The sequence below is a fragment of the Cannabis sativa genome, chromosome 3, assembly GCF_029168945.1.
Source record: "Cannabis sativa cultivar Pink pepper isolate KNU-18-1 chromosome 3, ASM2916894v1, whole genome shotgun sequence".
NCBI lineage: Eukaryota > Viridiplantae > Streptophyta > Magnoliopsida > Rosales > Cannabaceae > Cannabis > Cannabis sativa.
The window spans coordinates 48,395,073-48,416,288 of NC_083603.1; the positions used below are offsets into that span (position 1 = coordinate 48,395,073).

Sequence of the window (21,216 nt, forward strand, 5' to 3'; positions counted from 1 at the left end):
ATATTTAACTTTTAATTTATTTTTATTTAAAAAAAAGATAGATATTTCACCGACATCATTTTCAAATGATTTTTTTTATTTAATAAAATTAATTATTTTAAACTATCATAATTTAATTTTGTAAACTTCGAATTTATTGTGTATTTATGTAATAAATGTGATTTAAAATGGGCCTTAGAATTGAGAGATAACCAATAACAACAACCACTCTCTTCTCATTACCAACCTCAACAATGGCTGCTTCCACCACTCTCGGAGTCTTTTCTGGAAACACTTCCACTCGAATTTTCTTCCCAAAAGTGGACTCATCATCATCCATTAGAGTTTCTCTAAAGACCAATGCTTCCGCTGTTTCCGACCTTGGTTTCGTCACTTCGCAGCTCAGTAATTGCATATTTGAACAGATTTAAATGTAGAAAGGTGGACAAATATACTAGATCAATAGCAAGTAAACCATCCATCCGGTTCCAAAAATCTAACATAACTTATAAACCATGTAATCATTAACAGAAGAAGTAACCAGCAATTAAAAATAAAGTAAAAAACGCTTGAATCCACACATCCAAAGTGAAATACCAAGAGGAATTATATCTTACATTCAAACTTTTGTTCCTCACAAATGAGTAAGTAAACACATTCTTGTCCAAGGAAAGATTTTAGTATCATCTTCTAACTAAGAAAAGGACTATATTGTTTTCTTAATTCTAAACTTTATTGAAAGTGAAAGAACAGAGTAAACTAATCATAAGTTAGAGATAAACAAGCCTGATCAACACAATTATAGAAAAAACAAAACCTTTATTCATTACCCTATCTTTATCCATTCAAACTTTTCTCCATCATGATTGTTTCCTCATTACAAATGAGTAAATAAACTCATTCTCGGCCAAGAAAAGCTTTCACTATCATCTTCCCTTTTCTAACTAAGAAAAAGACTACATTGAATCATTGAAATTTGCACACACAACAGACATTAATTTCTTAATTCTGGACCTTGAAAGTACAAGAACAGAGTAAATGAATCATAACAAATCAAACTTATATTCAAATGAGTAAGTGAACACATACATTCTTGTCCAATAAAAGATTTCACTATCATCTTCCCTTTAGAAAAGGACTAATATTAGAACAATTCATGTGTTAATCATGACAAAATTGAAAATTACACAAAGATATAGTATTGAAAATTGATCAGTATGTATAGTAGGTAGCTATAGACAACGGTAATATTATGATTATGATTAGGATTAGGATTAGGATTAGGATGAAGAGGATGAAATCAATTGGCAGTGGGCATTGAGTAACGGCACAAAGGGCAGAAATGACTGGTCTCCAACCATCGAACAATACAATCCTTGTGAAACACATGAGAACAAGGCATCTCAACAACCACTCTGCTGCTCATCTCAATCTCATCATCATCATCATCATCACACGAATCACCCAACGACGGCACCATCTTCTCGAAACATATGGTACAATTGCAACTACTCATCAAACCCACATCGTTTAACTCCTTGAGAGCCCTTACGGAGTCTTTCGCTGCAGGAATATTGACATTAATATTTATATTCTCCTGATTTTGCTCTTGTTGTTGTTGGTGTTGGTATTCAATACTAGCAGTTAGGGCAGTGATATCGAGACAGATATTGAGACCCAAAGCTTGGGAGTTATTAGAATAATAATCATGAATTATGGGCAAAACGTAAGCAGTAGCAATTCGTGAAGTTAATGAAGATGGGATTTGGATGGAAGGGGTGCCCATTACTCCAGCCAGAATATATTCAGTGATTGCTAAATAATCAGATAAGTATTGGGCAAAAGGAACCACCGTATAGTAGTGACGACTGTCGATGAGGCGGTGGATATCAAGGAGTATGTGGCGAAAGTTGACATGAAAGGCTATGAATTTATCATTCGTCGTCACTATTGGCCGCCGTTGTTGCTGCTGTTGTTGCTGTAAGACTGCTTCTCCATCGTTACAGACCACGTTTATGTCGTAATGACAATCAAACAGAGGCAGTGCCGCCATTGTAAAATTAAAATTGAAAATTAACGGTCACTAGGTAGCCAAAGATAACAACTTTCTTTCTGGGGGATTTCAAATGGAAGAGGAGGCGGGAGTAGCTGGTAAGGGAGGGAAATTAACCAAACAACTCTTGATAATGGAATGGATTCTAAGAAGAGTGTTGTTGGTGTTGAGTACTGTGTCTGTGTGTATATACAGCTGTATACCCTTGGTAAAAGAGGGAAACCAAATAAGGAAATAGTCGATCAATTCAAATATACAAGTCAACTGAAATTTTGTTACCGTTGTATTTATTATTATATTATTATTTTATTACAAAATGTGGAAACAATGTATACCAAGACTTAATTGTATTATACTTATTAATTAATACATTGTAGATGACGTGACTTGTAATAATTCTATTTCTCATCAATTTATTTATATGAATTTACCATTTTTTTTGTATTTACCGTTGTATTTGGTACAAATTTTTTTTATTATATTATTATTATTATTTATTACATAATATAGAATAATACATTGTAGATGACGTGGACTGTAATTACTCAAACTAATTTAAATATACAAGTCAACTGAAAAGAAGCGCATATTCTATCACAACAATTTTTTACCGTTGTATTTTATTATTATATTATTATTTATTTATTACAGAATAGAGAAACAAGATATAACCAGGACTTAATTGTATTATACTTATTAATTAATAAGTTGTAGATGACGTGGCTTCTAATCACTCAATCTCAGTGATTCTATTTCTCATCAATTTATTTATATGTATTTACCACTTTTTTTGTATTTACCATTGTATTTTGTACAACTTTTTTTTATTATTATTTATTACAAAATATAGAATAATACATTGTAGATGACGTGCACTGTAATTACTCAAACTAATTTAACAGTGATTGATTCTATTCCTCATCAATTTATTTCTATATTTATAATAAGTATTTTCATTAAAATTAGAGTTTTTTTTTTTTTTTTTTTTTTTTTAAATATTATACCTAAAATTGATTTTATTTGTAAAAATACTTTCAATAAATTTATTTACATAAATAACGATGTACCACGTCAGCATAAATACCGAAATTTAAAATTATTACCGAAAATGGAAGAAACTTAAAAATTTTGCTTCCAGAAATTTCAGTATTTTGCAAGTTTTTTTTTTTTTTTTAAAAAAAAAAGCAACATTTTAGTTGCTTTTGATGTAAATAATATATCAATTAGTTACTTTTTATTAAAAAAAATTATTTCAAGATAATTTTTTCTCATACACATTTTGTTGTTTAATTTGATCAAATAATTTTAATAGAGAAATTTGATTTTCTATACTTACATACACCTAATATTTTTTCTCTAAACACATAACATTTAAATTTTGTGGGATATGACACATTAGATTAATTGTTTACATTATTACTGTCACACGGTAAAAATTACATTTATGCTGTCTTTGTCTTTTTCTTTTCCTTTTATACTGTAGATGCCAAAAATTACATACCAAGCCTCTATCCTCCACACCTACATACATAACTACCCCAGTAATACGAGAAACTTGAAAACAACCATTACTTCCAGCAAGATGGAACAAAAATAGAAAAATCGACATTAAATAAATAATTAGAGCAGCTCCAAGGAGACTGCAAATTGATAGTATGGTGTATATATTTGTTCCAAGGAAGCTGCAAATTGAGCAGCATTTTGTAGGTTTCTCTACAGTGCACGACATATATGCCGTGCACTGTAGTCACGGCATGTTTTTTTTTTTTCTGTTAGTTTTTTTTTTTATAATTTAATTAATATTTATATTATTATATATGTAAAATTAAGAATTATTTTTTGGGAAATTTTTTAATACACATTTTTAAAAGTGACGTACGAATCTACTCCTATTTATTTCGGCACCCGACAAACTTTTTTAGTCTATTTTTTTTTATATAGTAGTGTATATTATAATTATTTAAGACATCCTGTAAAATTTAAAAAAATTTAGAAAAATTTAATACGCCGAAAATAATGCACTTCTTTAAAAGTGGTCCACTGATTTACTCCTACCTGTTTCGGCATTCGGGAGACTTGTTTAGTCTTTTTTTTATGGTCGTGTACATTATAGTTATTTAAAACATCCTGCAAAATTTAAAAAAATTTAACATGCCGAAAATAAAATTCAAACTTTCTGTTGCGGACTCTTTTATTTAGAAGAATACATTGTAAAAGCACCTTATAATATTTTTTTTTGTGTAAATTTAAATGTGAATATCATAAATGTAGATCACCTATTCACTGTGATGAAGTGGGTGAAAGAAAGTTCTTGGGTCCCGAAGCTGTTCAGAAAACAAGTGAGGCAGTTGATAAGATTAGAGCGCGAATGCTCGCGGCTCAAAGTAGGCAGAAGAGTTATGCCGATCCAAAGCGCAGAGATATTGATTTTCAGGTTGGGGACATGGTATTTCTCCGAATATCTCCGATGAAAGGCATAAAACGCTTTGGGAAGAAAGGAAAGCTTAGCCCGAGGTTCATTGGACCTTTTGAAATCCTTGAGATGATAGGGCAAGTAACATACAGGTTGGCTATGCCCCCAGTACTGGAAACTGTACATAATGTGTTTCATGTTTCAATGCTTCGGAAGTATGTCTCAGACTCGTCCATGTTTTGAGTAATGAAGCATTGGAACTTCAGCCGGACTTGTCATACGAGGAACAACTAGTGCAGATACTTGATAGAAGAGAGAAAGTCTTGAGAAGCAGGACAGTGGCACTGGTGAAAGTACTGTGGAAGAACAGTAAGGTAGAAGAGGCAACCTGGGAACTCGAGACGGATATGCAGCAGAAATATCCGGAGTTGTTCAGGTACATTTTGGGATGAAATTTCTATAAGGAGGGGGTAATTGTAATACCCGGAATTAAGAAATGGATTAACAAAACCCTAACTAGATAATTATGTATAATGGAGGAATTATATTATTATATAGTTCAATATATGTGATTTATATGAATTTTAATATATTAAAGACCCCGTTGGTGAGCCAGGGGCATTTTGGTAATTATGACCCAAAAAGAGTAAAATGATGAAATTAATTTAATTACCTGCTTAATAGAACTATATTATTATATAGTGTGCATGTGTTGTCTTTTCAGGTGTGTTTTGACAGGTTAGCGCGGTATAGTCACAACCGGAAATTTCGGGCGGAACCGGGTTCGGGCCCGAAATGTAAATTGGATTGATTTAATTGGCATTTTATTTGATGAGTTATAATCTGAAATTATTGTGAATTATTTATGCATGAAATGACTTATTTACCCTTGTGAGGGTGTAGGTGTGAATATTAAGTCCTAAGGGCATTTTGGTCATTTGACCCCTAATTACTATGTTTAGAAAATGTGATTTTTGAGGAAATAAAATGTTAATTTCTGGCTGTGTTTACCCCTCTCTTGGCCGACCCTTTCCCTCTCTCAAACCTCTCTTAAAATTTCTTTTTGTGGCTTTGGTAATTCGTTGATTTGAAGCTTGGGATTGGAAGATTTTTGGAGCTTAGAGTTAAGGGAATTCAAGCTTTGTTTGAGGTAGCTCTTGTTGTTTTTAATGTTGTTTTCCCTATTGAATTTATGGTGTTAAAAGCTTAGAAAAGCATATGTTGAATTGTTGAGTAGTGGGATTGCATGTTCATAGTTTTGAATGGTAATCTTGGTGGGTTTTATTATATTTTGCATAATTTGTGATGTTGTGCATGGATTATAATTGCAAGGTAGTTTCTAACTTAGAATCATGTATTTTTGAGTTGTTTTCTTGGCTGGAAGTTATTTGAAATATTGAAGTTGAAGCTATTATTCAAGAGCTTAAAGTACCATGAATATGCATGATTTTAAAGTGATTTTGCTATCTGAATTCTTGAGGGTTTGTTGCTGGATTTTAATGCTTGATAATGTGTTTTAAATCCTTAACATTTGCTAGCTGCTGTAAGTGGATTAATTGAGAATTTGGTTGTGAAAAAGCAAGCTTGAGTTCATGGAACTTAAGGAGGAATATTGTAGAACATTGTCCTACATATATAAGAACATGAGCTATTCCACTTATCACCAAAGTGATTTATATCCTATGCAGTATGCAATTTAATTTTAAATTGGCAGTTAATTATTTATTTAGCCCTTAGTTAATTGACACTAATGTTTAAAGAAGAGCATTGTTATTGGGCAGTACTATTAGTGATATTTCCTAAAAATTATTTTCTTATGCTATATGAGATCCAATACTAATTACACTAATAACGATATGACACCTTGTACAATTTGTTGTTGCTGATGATAATTAATTACATATATAATTTGGGAAATTCGAATTTGTCTATGGTATGTCTAGTTGATGTCCGAATGCAAGTTTTAACCCTTTTACATTAAGACTGTCTCAAAAACTAAAACCCTAGTTTATGATGTCAATTTGGGTGCCAGGTGAAACCCTAGGTGCCCAGCTTTGCTTCTGGGCTGCATGTTCGTATCATTTCAGCTGTCGGGGCTTGGATTAGGTTACTCCATGTCTTCATGATGTAAAATAATGAAAGATATATAGTGAGTTGGATTCAAGTTATTGAAGTTCGAACTTCCATTCTGGAGTTCCCAAAGTCAGCCTAGGCGCAGGGCTAGGGACCCTTACCAGGTCGACTTGCTATGACTCGGGACTAATTAACTCCAAAATGTCATCTTTCTTGCCACTAGTCAAACATTGATGTTTAAGTCATCAAGGCTACTCTTGGTGTAAACAAGAGCGAACACACTGGTCCTTTTGTTATTGCACCTACAGACCATCTACCAGAGGAGTTTCTATAATGGGAGTGTTTCATTATGCTTAATGAGGGAAAGGTACTGTATATTAATTGTATTGGTGATTATTATTTGACAATTTAGCATCTCTGGTGTTTTTGGTTTTTGTCAGTTTTTCATTAGCCATTAGTCATGCTTTCTTATATTGTTGTTGCATTGATCATAAATTTTTAAGGGGGAGAATGTAGGAACCATATCTTTGTGTGTGTCTTATGGTTGTTTATGTGGTCATACTCGGTGTATGTTGTTTTTGATTGTTGTAGTTTATGTTGCTTATCTTCATGCATTGTGGTTAATTCATTCATTATAATTTTTCAAGCTAGGGGAAGATTGTAAGAACAATATCTTTGTGTATAGAAAATTTATGAGTTTTGTGTTATATGGACACTTGGTAGTTTCATCTGAGCATGCATACTACTGGTTTATATTTTATTTTTGACAGGTTGGACAGCTGTCGTGTGTTGGCATGTGAGCTGTCAATCTAACGATCACTCATTTAATTCTTTGATAGAGATTTTTTCTTTGTTAGGATAGAATTCTTTCTTCTTCTTCTTCTTCTTCTTCTTCTTCTTCTTCTTCTTCTTCTTCTTCTTCTTCTTCTTCTTCTTCTTCTTCTTCTTCTTCTAGTTTCCTTCAATGTTGAAAAGTTTAAGCTTTTGTGGTGAAGTGATAATGGAAGTCGTTTCATCTGAAAGGAGTTCAAATTCAAATAGCTAAAAGGATTTCAACTCAATCGAAGCAAAGGAAGTTTGTCTTCGAATCTAAGAGAGAATCTTGGTTGGTTAATCAAGATCTTAAGGTAAATTATTGTAAGAATCTTTGTTGTGTTGTTTTAAATCCATGTAATTTACAAACTGGAATTTATATCTTAACATTAATTTTTATTAGAGGTTTTTTTCCATACTAAGGCAGTTAGACTCAAAATGAACATGTTGGGTTTATTAAATTTTTTTAGTATACTAATTGGCTAAATAAATAGCTTTTGAATATCAAAAAATATTTTACTATGTTTATTCCTTGGAGATATAATATGGCCTTCGTTATTAGGCATGATCATATCAAACTTAACTCATTTATAATTATAACGCAAAATCCTAAGATTTATTGACATATACTTTAATTTATTTTCTTAGATTAAAGTGATGATGTACATTAGTCACTATTGAAGACTGTTTGAAGTACTAATTAAATTTAATTCCTCACATATAATTAAATTTTATATTTATTTAAACATTTCCATTAAAATTAATAAAATAAATAAATTTACATAATAATCAAATCTTTAGATAAACACAAAATAATAAAATAAATAAATTTACATATTAATTGAACATTTACATAACAAACAACTCTTATTTACTCTTTATTAGGAAGATGAGCATCACTAATAAAAGAAGAATCATCACAATTGAAGGGAAGATGGGGCATCATAGGAAGACGTCGATGAAGATGATACTGGCGATGGAGCATTTAAGCACATATAGCTCATGTCTACTTGCAACTTCTCATATAGATAAGGTAATTGAATGTATCCCCTCTTGTATTCCTTCTCCAGTTTCATAACAATATTACTACTTAAAAACTTTCTCATATATTCCTTGCAGCAATCTTTGCCCGTGCAAAGAATTTGTTGATCGGTGCTGTAAATTACACTTGAATCGTCAAATTTTAGCATATAAGCTTGGTTGCACCCTCGAAATAATCTACTTCCATATGAATAATTAATATAACAAACATGAAGTTCTAGTTTTAAGACAAAGAAGTGATCGTTCCAACCCACGACGAAATTTTTTGGCTCTGTTGTTAAATCTTTAGTTATGGTCTCCCACATATTGTTTAATGAGAACATATCTTTCAACAAGTTGAATTTTTCAACCCCGAACATCCCCGTAATTGATCTATCTGTGCAAATAGAGACTGGTCTGATACCAGCATTTATCACAGTCTCTATATCGAAGTGATTATTAGAAAATTTGTTCTGGCAATAAGAGGATTCGTTGCTGAGTGCTCGCCACTCAGAAGAGCCTTCGAGGATTAGGGATTCCAATTGTACCCTTGTGGGCATTAATTTTGGGTTGCAGTGAAGCCAGTGAGCAATGAATATTGCTATCACGGAACAAGCGCCGTATCCAGAAGCTAATCGACTCGTTTGATCGAAGGAAGCAAATAAAACTGGAACTTTCAACAATGCTTCTTTATCTTGACTCAATAATTTTAGTGGTGATGACCACTCACTTAAATTTTGCTCCTGTAATCATTAACAAAAATTTATTAATGAATTATACATATACTCTAAAACTCATTCATAAATATACATAACATAATTAAAAATATATATATGAATTTCATAGCTAGCTAGTTGTGTTATGAATGTAATACAATAACAATAGTTTCATTTAAAAAAAAAAAAAAAAATTCTATGTTATTGTTAATCTAATAATCCAAACGTTACATAAGACATGATTTGCACAAATTATTAATATTGTATTTATTTTAAATAATGTTCCAAGAAATTTTTTAGAGAATTTTTGTTACCTTGAAATTTTCCTGTCTTTCCCATATAATAAGATCTTGTTGAGAGTAACTTTTCTCTTCCTTGTAATTTGCTTTAGTTGGTTTGATGGAGTTCCCTATATCAAAAGAAGAAAAAAATATTAGTTTTTATAAATTACTCTCTTTCAATGAATTGATCATATATTTTCCAATCGAAAAAAAAAAAATGAAGTGTCATTGGTCAAAAAATAATAATACAGTAGAACCTCTATTTAAGAATACTCTATTCAAGAATAACCTCTAATTTGTTATAAAAAAATCAAGTTCCGATTTGGGCCAGTTATAAATAAGAATAACCTCTAAATTGTAATTAGTTATACATTTTCTAAGTCCTGTATTAACAAAGTATACCTCTATATAAGAATAATTACATCTTAATAAAATATATACATGTATTTTGTAAATTTATTTATATAAAATTAATAATTTTATTTTAAATTATATTACATGTATGAAATTATATTTACTCTAAAATATTTCTATTACGATATAGTATTAATGATTATTTATTGTTATTATTATTACATTGATATTTTTTGGTTTTTTAATTTTTTTTTTCTAGTGTAACTCTATTTAGTTATAACCTCCCAATTAGAATATAATTTACTTGGTCCCAAGTGTATTCTTGGATAGAGGTTCTACTGTAATAATAAAAAATCTTAAAATAACAAGATTAATAATTAATCAAAAATGGTAGTGTCATAATTTTGCTTAATCAAGTTATTGAATTAATTAATTCAAATTTTAAGTTGTACTGATAAGAAGTTTTCCAATCTAGTTTTCTGTACAAAGCATAATTAAAGTAGCCATATATATGATCAATCTATTTTCGTTTGTAATTATAAAGTCATGAGCTTAATTTGTACAGAAAACAAGAATTATTACTTTGGTTTAATTTGTTATTGCTTTTGGGGTATATATGTTATACTTAATATATCTCACTCACTACTTCACTCTCTTAAAGTTAATTAATTCTCTTTCACTAATAAATGAAGAATTCATGAATGAATTAAAGAAGAAAGAAGAAGAAGAATAGAAGAACATTTTAGTTACCATCAAGATTTCTCTGAAGGATGCCTTTTTTGTTTCCATACTTAATTACTACTTCAACTTCAACACACACTCAAATATTAATAACTTTTTTCTTTTCTCTAATTAACATTTAACACCTACGGTTTATCTATATATACCATATGATTAATATAATTCTACTCAAATTAGGTTTTATATTTAACTTTTAATTTATTTTTATTTAAAAAAAGATAGATATTTTATCAAATTTTCTCCTCACCGACATCATTTTCAAATGATTTTTTAAAATAATAATAATAATAATAATTTCAAACTATCATAAATTTTTACACTAACTTTGATTTTATTATGTATTTATAAAATAAATGTGATTTTAAATGGCCTTAGAATTGAGAGGAGCCCATATTGATACAGTTCTTCTTCGTCTTCTTCCTTCTTATACAGAAAACAAGAATTATTACTTTGGTTTAATTGTTTTTGGGGTATATATGTTAAACTTAATATATCTCACTCATCATCACTTCACTCTCTTAAAGTTAATTAATTCTCTTTCACTAATTATAGATGAAGAAATCGTGAATGAATGAATTAAAGAAGAAAAGAAGAAGAATAGAAGAAGAACATTTTACTCACCATCAAGATTTCTCTGAAGGATGTCTTTTTTGTTTCCATACTTAATTACTACTTCAACTTCAACACACACTCAAACGTTAATAATTTTTTTCTTTTCTCTAATTAACACTTACACCTATGCTTTATTTATATAAAGAATATCATTAATATAATTATACTCAAATTAGGATTTATATTTAACTTTTAATTTATTTTTATTTAAAAAAAAGATAGATATTTCACCGACATCATTTTCAAATGATTTTTTTTATTTAATAAAATTAATTATTTTAAACTATCATAATTTAATCTTGTAAACTTCGAATTTATTGTGTATTTATGTAATAAATGTGATTTAAAATGGGCCTTAGAATTGAGAGATAACCAATAACAACAACCACTCTCTTCTCATTACCAACCTCAACAATGGCTGCTTCCACCACTCTCGGAGTCTTTTCTGGAAACACTTCCACTCGAATTTTCTTCCCAAAAGTGGACTCATCATCATCCATTAGAGTTTCTCTAAAGACCAATGCTTCCGCTGTTTCCGACCTTGGTTTCGTCACTTCGCAGCTCAGTAATTGCATATTTGAACAGATTTAAATGTAGAAAGGTGGACAAATATACTAGATCAATAGCAAGTAAACCATCCATCCGGTTCCAAAAATCTAACATAACTTATAAACCATGTAATCATTAACAGAAGAAGTAACCAGCAATTAAAAATAAAGTAAAAAACGCTTGAATCCACACATCCAAAGTGAAATACCAAGAGGAATTATATCTTACATTCAAACTTTTGTTCCTCACAAATGAGTAAGTAAACACATTCTTGTCCAAGGAAAGATTTTAGTATCATCTTCTAACTAAGAAAAGGACTATATTGTTTTCTTAATTCTAAACTTTATTGAAAGTGAAAGAACAGAGTAAACTAATCATAAGTTAGAGATAAACAAGCCTGATCAACACAATTATAGAAAAAACAAAACCTTTATTCATTACCCTATCTTTATCCATTCAAACTTTTCTCCATCATGATTGTTTCCTCATTACAAATGAGTAAATAAACTCATTCTCGGCCAAGAAAAGCTTTCACTATCATCTTCCCTTTTCTAACTAAGAAAAAGACTACATTGAATCATTGAAATTCGCACACACAACAGACATTAATTTCTTAATTCTGGACCTTGAAAGTACAAGAACAGAGTAAATGAATCATAACAAATCAAACTTATATTCAAATGAGTAAGTGAACACATACATTCTTGTCCAATAAAAGATTTCACTATCATCTTCCCTTTAGAAAAGGACTAATATTAGAACAATTCATGTGTTAATCATGACAAAATTGAAAATTACACAAAGATATAGTATTGAAAATTGATCAGTATGTATAGTAGGTAGCTATAGACAACGGTAATATTATGATTATGATTAGGATTAGGATTAGGATTAGGATGAAGAGGATGAAATCAATTGGCAGTGGGCATTGAGTAACGGCACAAAGGGCAGAAATGACTGGTCTCCAACCATCGAACAATACAATCCTTGTGAAACACATGAGAACAAGGCATCTCAACAACCACTCTGCTGCTCATCTCAATCTCATCATCATCATCATCATCACACGAATCACCCAACGACGGCACCATCTTCTCGAAACATATGGTACAATTGCAACTACTCATCAAACCCACATCGTTTAACTCCTTGAGAGCCCTTACGGAGTCTTTCGCTGCAGGAATATTGACATTAATATTTATATTCTCCTGATTTTGCTCTTGTTGTTGTTGGTGTTGGTATTCAATACTAGCAGTTAGGGCAGTGATATCGAGACAGATATTGAGACCCAAAGCTTGGGAGTTATTAGAATAATAATCATGAATTATGGGCAAAACGTAAGCAGTAGCAATTCGTGAAGTTAATGAAGATGGGATTTGGATGGAAGGGGTGCCCATTACTCCAGCCAGAATATATTCAGTGATTGCTAAATAATCAGATAAGTATTGGGCAAAAGGAACCACCGTATAGTAGTGACGACTGTCGATGAGGCGGTGGATATCAAGGAGTATGTGGCGAAAGTTGACATGAAAGGCTATGAATTTATCATTCGTCGTCACTATTGGCCGCCGTTGTTGCTGCTGTTGTTGCTGTAAGACTGCTTCTCCATCGTTACAGACCACGTTTATGTCGTAATGACAATCAAACAGAGGCAGTGCCGCCATTGTAAAATTAAAATTGAAAATTAACGGTCACTAGGTAGCCAAAGATAACAACTTTCTTTCTGGGGGATTTCAAATGGAAGAGGAGGCGGGAGTAGCTGGTAAGGGAGGGAAATTAACCAAACAACTCTTGATAATGGAATGGATTCTAAGAAGAGTGTTGTTGGTGTTGAGTACTGTGTCTGTGTGTATATACAGCTGTATACCCTTGGTAAAAGAGGGAAACCAAATAAGGAAATAGTCGATCAATTCAAATATACAAGTCAACTGAAATTTTTTTACCGTTGTATTTATTATTATATTATTATTTTATTACAAAATGTGGAAACAATGTATACCAAGACTTAATTGTATTATACTTATTAATTAATACATTGTAGATGACGTGACTTGTAATAATTCTATTTCTCATCAATTTATTTATATGAATTTACCATTTTTTTTTGTATTTACCGTTGTATTTGGTACAAATTTTTTTTATTATATTATTATTATTATTTATTACATAATATAGAATAATACATTGTAGATGACGTGGACTGTAATTACTCAAACTAATTTAAATATACAAGTCAACTGAAAAGAAGCGCATATTCTATCACAACAATTTTTTACCGTTGTATTTTATTATTATATTATTATTTATTTATTACAGAATAGAGAAACAAGATATAACCAGGACTTAATTGTATTATACTTATTAATTAATAAGTTGTAGATGACGTGGCTTCTAATCACTCAATCTCAGTGATTCTATTTCTCATCAATTTATTTATATGTATTTACCACTTTTTTTGTATTTACCATTGTATTTTGTACAACTTTTTTTTATTATTATTTATTACAAAATATAGAATAATACATTGTAGATGACGTGCACTGTAATTACTCAAACTAATTTAACAGTGATTGATTCTATTCCTCATCAATTTATTTCTATATTTATAATAAGTATTTTCATTAAAATTAGGGTTTTTTTTTTTAAATATTATACCTAAAATTGATTTTATTTGTAAAAATACTTTCAATAAATTTATTTACATAAATAACGATGTACCACGTCAGCATAAATACCGAAATTTAAAATTATTACCGAAAATGGAAGAAACTTAAAAATTTTGCTTCCAGAAATTTCATTATTTTGCAATTTTTTTTTTTTTTTTAAAAAAAAAAGCAACATTTTAGTTGCTTTTGATGTAAATAATATATCAATTAGTTACTTTTTATTAAAAAAAATTATTTCAAGATAATTTTTTCTTATACATATTTAGTTGCTTATTTTGATCAAATATTTTAAAACTATGATTTTTTTTTTAAAAAAATTTTAAGCTATATTATATGTTATTTTATTATTTAAGATACCTCGAGATTACTTTTTTTTAGCAATTTTAAACCATATTTTGAGTTGTTGGAAACACATGTAATTTTTTCGATATAAAAAAAGGTGAACAAGATAAAAGTAACTTTTCTATTTCTTTTATAAATTATTAACAAAGAGGTAACTAAATAATATCTTTGAATAAAATAAGTATACTATCTAATTTTATGAGTTACCACAATAAATATTGTAATATTTTATATTTAAAAATTTGCTAGTATCTAAATAAATTTACTTTAAATAAGTAACACCAACAGATCCTATACAGCAGAGAAGAGATCATGTTTAAAAATTTCGTTTCTTATAAGTTATTTTAGAAATTAGTTGATATTTAAATATTCAATTTTCTAGTAAAGAAATTAAAAGGTTATTTTTTATTTTAATTATTTTTTCCGACAACAATAATAAAATATATGTTTTCCATATGTTAAAATAATCTTTTTAAAAAATAGATCGTGGTGACATAATTTTTAAGCTCAAATAAATTTACGTAATAAATAAGATAATATTTTTTAAAAAACCAATAAAATTGGTTGGTCTATTTTAGTTTGGTTAGGCTCAAATTTTGAATTTTTTTTTTTTGTTAGTTAAATTAAAAGAAACTAAAAGATTGTATCATTTTTTTTAGTGACAGTAAAAAATATGTTGTTTAAATATTAAATTATATTGAAGAGTATATTGTAATGGTGTGATTCTTGTGAGCAAAGAACTATCATTATAGTTGAAAAAGATTTTTAAAACTTTTGAAAAAAAAAGTATATATAATGTGTCCCATCAATAGAAAAAAAAAAAAGAAGAGAGAGATTATTGTTGTTATATATATTAAAAAAAATCTAGAACGATTTTGAGTCAAATAAATAAAGAAAGTAAAACAAAAGAGATAATTTGATGTTAGAAAATAATAAATAAATAAAAAAAGAAATGAAAAAATTAATCAATACTTATCAAAATGATACATAAGGAATAAAGAGTCATGTACATCGTAGAATAACGCTTAAGTATACACATGTCCAAAAAAAAAAAAGTTAATAAACCAATGGTGTATTTTATAATTAAATAGACTGTGTTAAATGTGATATTTTTTCAATATTACGACACTCAATGCAAATTTCTCTAAAATATATATATGCGCGACTATTCAATAGTTATATTTTTATTGTAACTATTATGATTACATTATTCTTCGGCTGAACCCTTTGCTACCAATCTTGCCTTATATATTAATTCCACTCCTGGCAGAGCTTCCTTATGTTAAAAGATCCATTTGCAGCTTATAACCCTTTGTCCCCTTGGTCTTGGTACTCTAATCTTGGTTTTATTTTTCTCAAGTGAACCCATTTCATTATCAATGGCTCTTAGCCATTTCTTTCTGTCTTTGTTGGGAACTGCTTCTGCATAAGTAGTAGGCTCTCCATTTTCAATTTCCTCAGCTGCAGCAAGTGCAAAAACAGTGTAGTCAACAAATCCCAGCCTGTCAGGGGGTTTAATATCTCTTTTGACTATATCTCTAACCAGTTGGTAATCCTATGCTCCTGATGATGTTGATCCTCCCTCTTCTTCTTCAGAACTATGATCACTTAATGTTGCAAAAATATCCACTTGATCAGTAGTCTCTACTTTATCTTTGTCAGTTTGTATCTCAACACTTTGTTTCTCTTGACTGTAGTCTATGTTGGATGTTTTCATTGCCATTTCATGTTCTTTGAACACAACATCCCTACTAATGATGCATTTTTTGTATCCATCTTCTAGGCACCATACTTTGTACCCCTTAACCCTATCTAGATATCCTAGAAACAAGCATTTGATGGCTCTTGGTTCTAGTTTATCTTGTCTAATGTGAGCATATGCTGTGCAGCGAAAAACTTTCAAATGATCATACATTGGCATTTCTCCTGTCCAAAATTCTTGTGGTGTTTTGAATTTTAGAGCTGTTGAGGGGCATCTGTTAATGAGGTAACTTGCAGTCTGTGTGTATATATATATATACATATATACAGCTGTATACCCTTGTAAGTTGTAAAGGAGGGAAACCAAATAAGGAAAAAGTGATGATGAATTCAAATATACAAGTCAACTGAAAAGAAGCGTTGTATTTTTTTTACCGTTGTAAGTTGTCTGTGTGTATATCACAATAATTTTTTTACAGTTGTATTTTATTATTATATTATTATTTTATTTATTACAGAATAGGGAAACAAGGTATAACTAGGACTTAATAATTAATATGTTGTAGATGACGTGGCTTGTAAATGATTCCATTTCTCATCAATTTATTTATATGTATTTACTATTTTTTCTGTATTTACCGTTGTATTTTGTACAACCTTTTATATTATTATTATATTATTATTATTATTTATTATAATACATTGTAGATGACGTGAACTGTAATTATTCAACCTAATTAAAGAGTGATTGATTCTATTCCTCATCAATCTATTTCTATATTTATAATAAGAATTTCCATTAAAATATAAGAGTGTTTTTCAATATTATCCCTAAAATTAATTTTATTTGTAAAAATACTTTTAACAAATTTATTTGCACAAATATTGATGTGTCACGTCAGCATAAATACCGAAATTCAAAATTATTATCGAAAATGGAAGAAACTTAAAAATTCTCGCTTCCAGAAAGTTCAGTATTTTGCAAGTTTTTTTTTTAAAAAAAGCAACATTTTAGTTACTTTTGATGTAAATAATATATCAATTAGTTACTTTTTATTAAAAAAAATTATTTCAAGATAATTTTTTCTCATACACATTTTGTTGTTTAATTTGATCAAATAATTTTAAAAGAGAAATTTGATTTTCTATACTTACATACACCTAATATTTTTTCTCTAAACACATAACATTTAAATTTTGTGGGATATGACACATTTTAGATTAATTGTTTACATTATTACTGTCACACGGTAAAAATTACATTTATGCTGTCTTTGTCTTTTTTTTTTTTCCTTTTATACTGTAGATGCCAAAAATCACATACCAAGCCTCTATCCTCCACACCTACATACATAACTACCCCAGTAATACGAGAAATTTGAAAACAACCATTAATTCCAACAAGATGGAACAAAAATAGAAAAATCGACATCAAATAAATAATTAGAGCAGCTCCAAGGAGACTGCAAATTGATAGTATGGTGTATATATTTGTTCCAAGGAGGCTGCAAATTGAGCAGCATTTTGTAGGTTTCTCTACAGTGCACGACATATATGTCGTGCACTGTAGTCACGGCATGTTTTTTTTTTGTTACTTTTTTTTTTTATAATTTAATTAATATTTATATTATTATATTTGTAAAATTAAGAATTATTTTTTGGCAAATTTTTTAATACACATTTTTAAAAGTGATGTACGAATCTACTCCTATTTATTTCGGCACCCGACAAACTTTTTTAGTCTATTTTTTTATATAGTAGTGTATATTATAATTATTTAAGACATCCTGTAAAATTTAAAAAAATTTAATACGCCGAAAATAATGCACTTCTTTAAAAGTGGTCCACTGATTTACTCCTACCTGTTTCGGCATTCGGGAGACTTGTTTAGTCTTTTTTTTATGGTCGTGTACATTATAGTTATTTAAAACATCCTGCAAAATTTAAAGAAATTTAACATGCCGAAAATAAAATTCAAACTTTCTGTTGCGTGACTCTTTTATTTAGAAGAATACATTGTAAAAGCACCTTATAATATTTTTTTTTTGTGTAAATTTAAATGTGAATATCATAAATGTAGATCACCTATTTACTGGGATGAAGTGGGTGAAAGAAAGTTCTTGAGTCCCGAAGCTGTTTACAAAACAAGTGAGGCAGTTGATAAGATTAGAGCGCGAATGCTCGCGGCTCAGAGTAGGCAGAAGAGTTATGCCGATCCAAAGCGCAGAGATATTGATTTTCAGGTTGGGGACATGGTATTTCTCCGAATATCTCCGATGAAAGGCATAAAACGCTTTGGGAAGAAAGGAAAGGTTAGCCCGAGGTTCATTGGACCTTTTGAAATCTTTGAGAGGATAGGGCAAGTAGCATACAGGTTGGCTATGCCCCCAGCGCTGGAAACTGTACATAATGTGTTTCATGTTTCAATGCTTCGGAAGTATGTCTCAGACTCGTCCCATGTTCTGAGTTATGAAGCATTGGAACTTCAGCCGGACTTGTCATACGAGGAACAACCAGTGCAGATACTTGATAAAAAAGAGAAAGTCTTGAGAAGCAGGACAGTGGCACTGGTTAAAGTACTGTGGAAGAACAGTAAGGTAGAAGAGGCAACCTGGGAACTCGAGACGGATATGCAGCAGAAATATCCGGAGTTGTTCAGGTACATTTCGGGACGAAATTTCTATAAGGAGGGGGTAATTGTAATAACCGAAATTAAGAAATGGATTAGCAAAACCCTACTTAGATAATTATGTATAATGGAGGAATTATATTATTATATAGTTCAATATATGTGATTTATATGAATTTTAATATATTAAAGACCCCGTTGGTGAGCCAGGGGCATTTTGGTAATTATGACCCGAGAAGGGTAAAATGATGAAATTAAGTTAATTACCTGCTTAATAGAACTATATTATTATATAGTATGCATCTGTTGTCTTTTCAGGTGTGTTTTGACAGGTTAGCGCGGTATAGTCACAACCGGGAATTTCGGGCGGAACTGGGTTCGGGCCCAAAATGTAAATTGGATTGATTTAATTGGCATTTTATTTGATGAGTGATAATCTGAAATTATTGTGAATTTTTTATGCATGAAATGACTTATTTACCCTTGTGAGGGTGTAGGTGTGAATATTAAGCCCTAAGGGCATTTTGGTCATTTGACCCCTAATTACTATGTTTGGAAAATGTGATTTTTGAGGAAATAAAATGTTAATTTCTGGCTGTGTTTACCCCTCTCTTGGCCGACCCTTTCCCTCTCTCAAACCTCTCTTAAAATTTCTTTTTGTGGCTTTGGTAATTCGTTGATTTGAAGCTTGGGATTGGAAGATTTTTGCAGCTTAGAGTTAAGGGAATTCAAGCTTTGTTTGAGGTAGCTCTTGTTGTTTTTAATTTTGTTTTCCCTATTGAATTTATGGTGTTAAAAGCTTAGAAAAGCATATGTTGAATTGTTGAGTAGTGGGATTGCATGTTCATAGTTTTGAATGGTAATCTTGGTGGGTTTTAGTATAAATTGCATAATTTGTGATGTTGTGCATGGATTATAATTGCAAGGTAGTTTCTAACTTAGAATCATGTATTTTTGAGTTGTTTTCTTGGCTGGAAGTTATTTGAAATATTGAAGTTGAAGCTCTTGTTCAAGAGCTTAAAGTACCATGAATATGCATGATTTTAAAGTGATTTTGCTATCTGAATTCTTGAGGGTTTGTTGCTGGATTTTAATGCTTGATAATGTATTTTACATCCTTAATATTTGCTAGCTGCTGTAAGTGGATTAATTGAGAATTTGGTTGTGAAAAAGCAAGCTTGAGTTCATGGAACTTAAGGAGGAATATTGTAGAACATTGTCCTACATATATAAGAACATGAGCTATTCCACTTATCACCAAAGTGATTTATATCCTATGTAGTATGCAATTTAATTTTAAATTGGCAGTTAATTATTTATTTAGCCCTTAGTTAATTGACACTAATGTTTAAAGAAGAGCATTGTTATTGGGCAGTACTATTAGTGATATTTCCTAAAAATTATTTTCTTATGCTATATGAGATCCAATACTAATTACACTAATAACGACATGACACCTTGTACAATTTGTTGTTGCTGATGATAATTAATTACATATATAATTTGGGAAATTCGAATTTGTCTATGGTATGTCTAGTTGATGTCCGAATGCAAGTTTTAACCCTTTTACATTAAGACTGTCTGAAAAACTAAAACCCTAGTTTATGATGTCAATTTGGGTGCCAGGTGAAACCCTAGGTGCCCAGCTTTGCTTCTGGGCTGCATGTTCGTATCATTTCAGCTGTCGGGGATTGGATTAGGTTGCTCCATGTCTTCATGATGTAAAATAATGAAAGATATATAGTGAGTTGGATTCAAGTTATTGAAGTCCGAACTTCCATTCTGGAGTTCTCAAAGTCAGCCTAGGCGCAGGGCTAGGGACCCTTACCAGGTCGACTTGCTATGACTCGGGACTAATTAACTCCAAAATGTCATCTTTCTTGCCACTAGTCAAACATTGATGTTTAAGTCATCAAGGCTACTCTTGGTGTAAACAAGAACGAACACACTGGTCCTTTTGTTATTCCATCTACAGACCATCTACCAGGGGAGTTTCTATAATGGGAGTGTTTCATTATGCTTAATGAGGGAAAGGTACTGTATATTAATTGTATTGGTGATTATTATGTGACAATTTAGCATCTCTGGTGTTTTTGGTTTTTGTTAGTTTGTCATTAGCCATTAGTCATGCTTTCTTATATTGTTGTTGCATTGATCATAAATTTTTAAGGGGGAGAATGTAGGAACCATATCTTTGTGTGTGTCTCATGGTTGTTTATTTGGTCATACTCGGTGTATGTTGTAGTTTATGTTGCTTATCTTCATGCATTGTGG

At 30.3% G+C, this 21,216-nt stretch overlaps 3 protein-coding genes across 3 annotated transcripts in view; all 3 read right to left on the reverse strand.

Annotated features, from left to right (window-relative positions):
• The window catches only part of LOC133035779 (E3 ubiquitin-protein ligase RDUF2-like), a 100,680-nt gene that overhangs the window by 2,816 nt on the left and 76,648 nt on the right, over positions 1–21,216 (reverse strand). The window lies entirely within an intron of this gene.
• On the reverse strand, positions 1,073–2,229 carry LOC115710715 (E3 ubiquitin-protein ligase SGR9, amyloplastic-like). The gene has a single exon (XM_030639069.2). It carries the CDS (start codon positions 2,030–2,032, stop codon positions 1,280–1,282), a length of 753 nt encoding a protein of 250 aa, XP_030494929.2. The 5' UTR covers positions 2,033–2,229; the 3' UTR covers positions 1,073–1,279.
• Positions 12,516–13,268, reverse strand: LOC133036123 (E3 ubiquitin-protein ligase SGR9, amyloplastic-like). Its single transcript, XM_061112616.1, has one exon. The coding sequence runs from the start codon at positions 13,266–13,268 to the stop codon at positions 12,516–12,518; it is 753 nt and encodes a 250-aa protein (XP_060968599.1).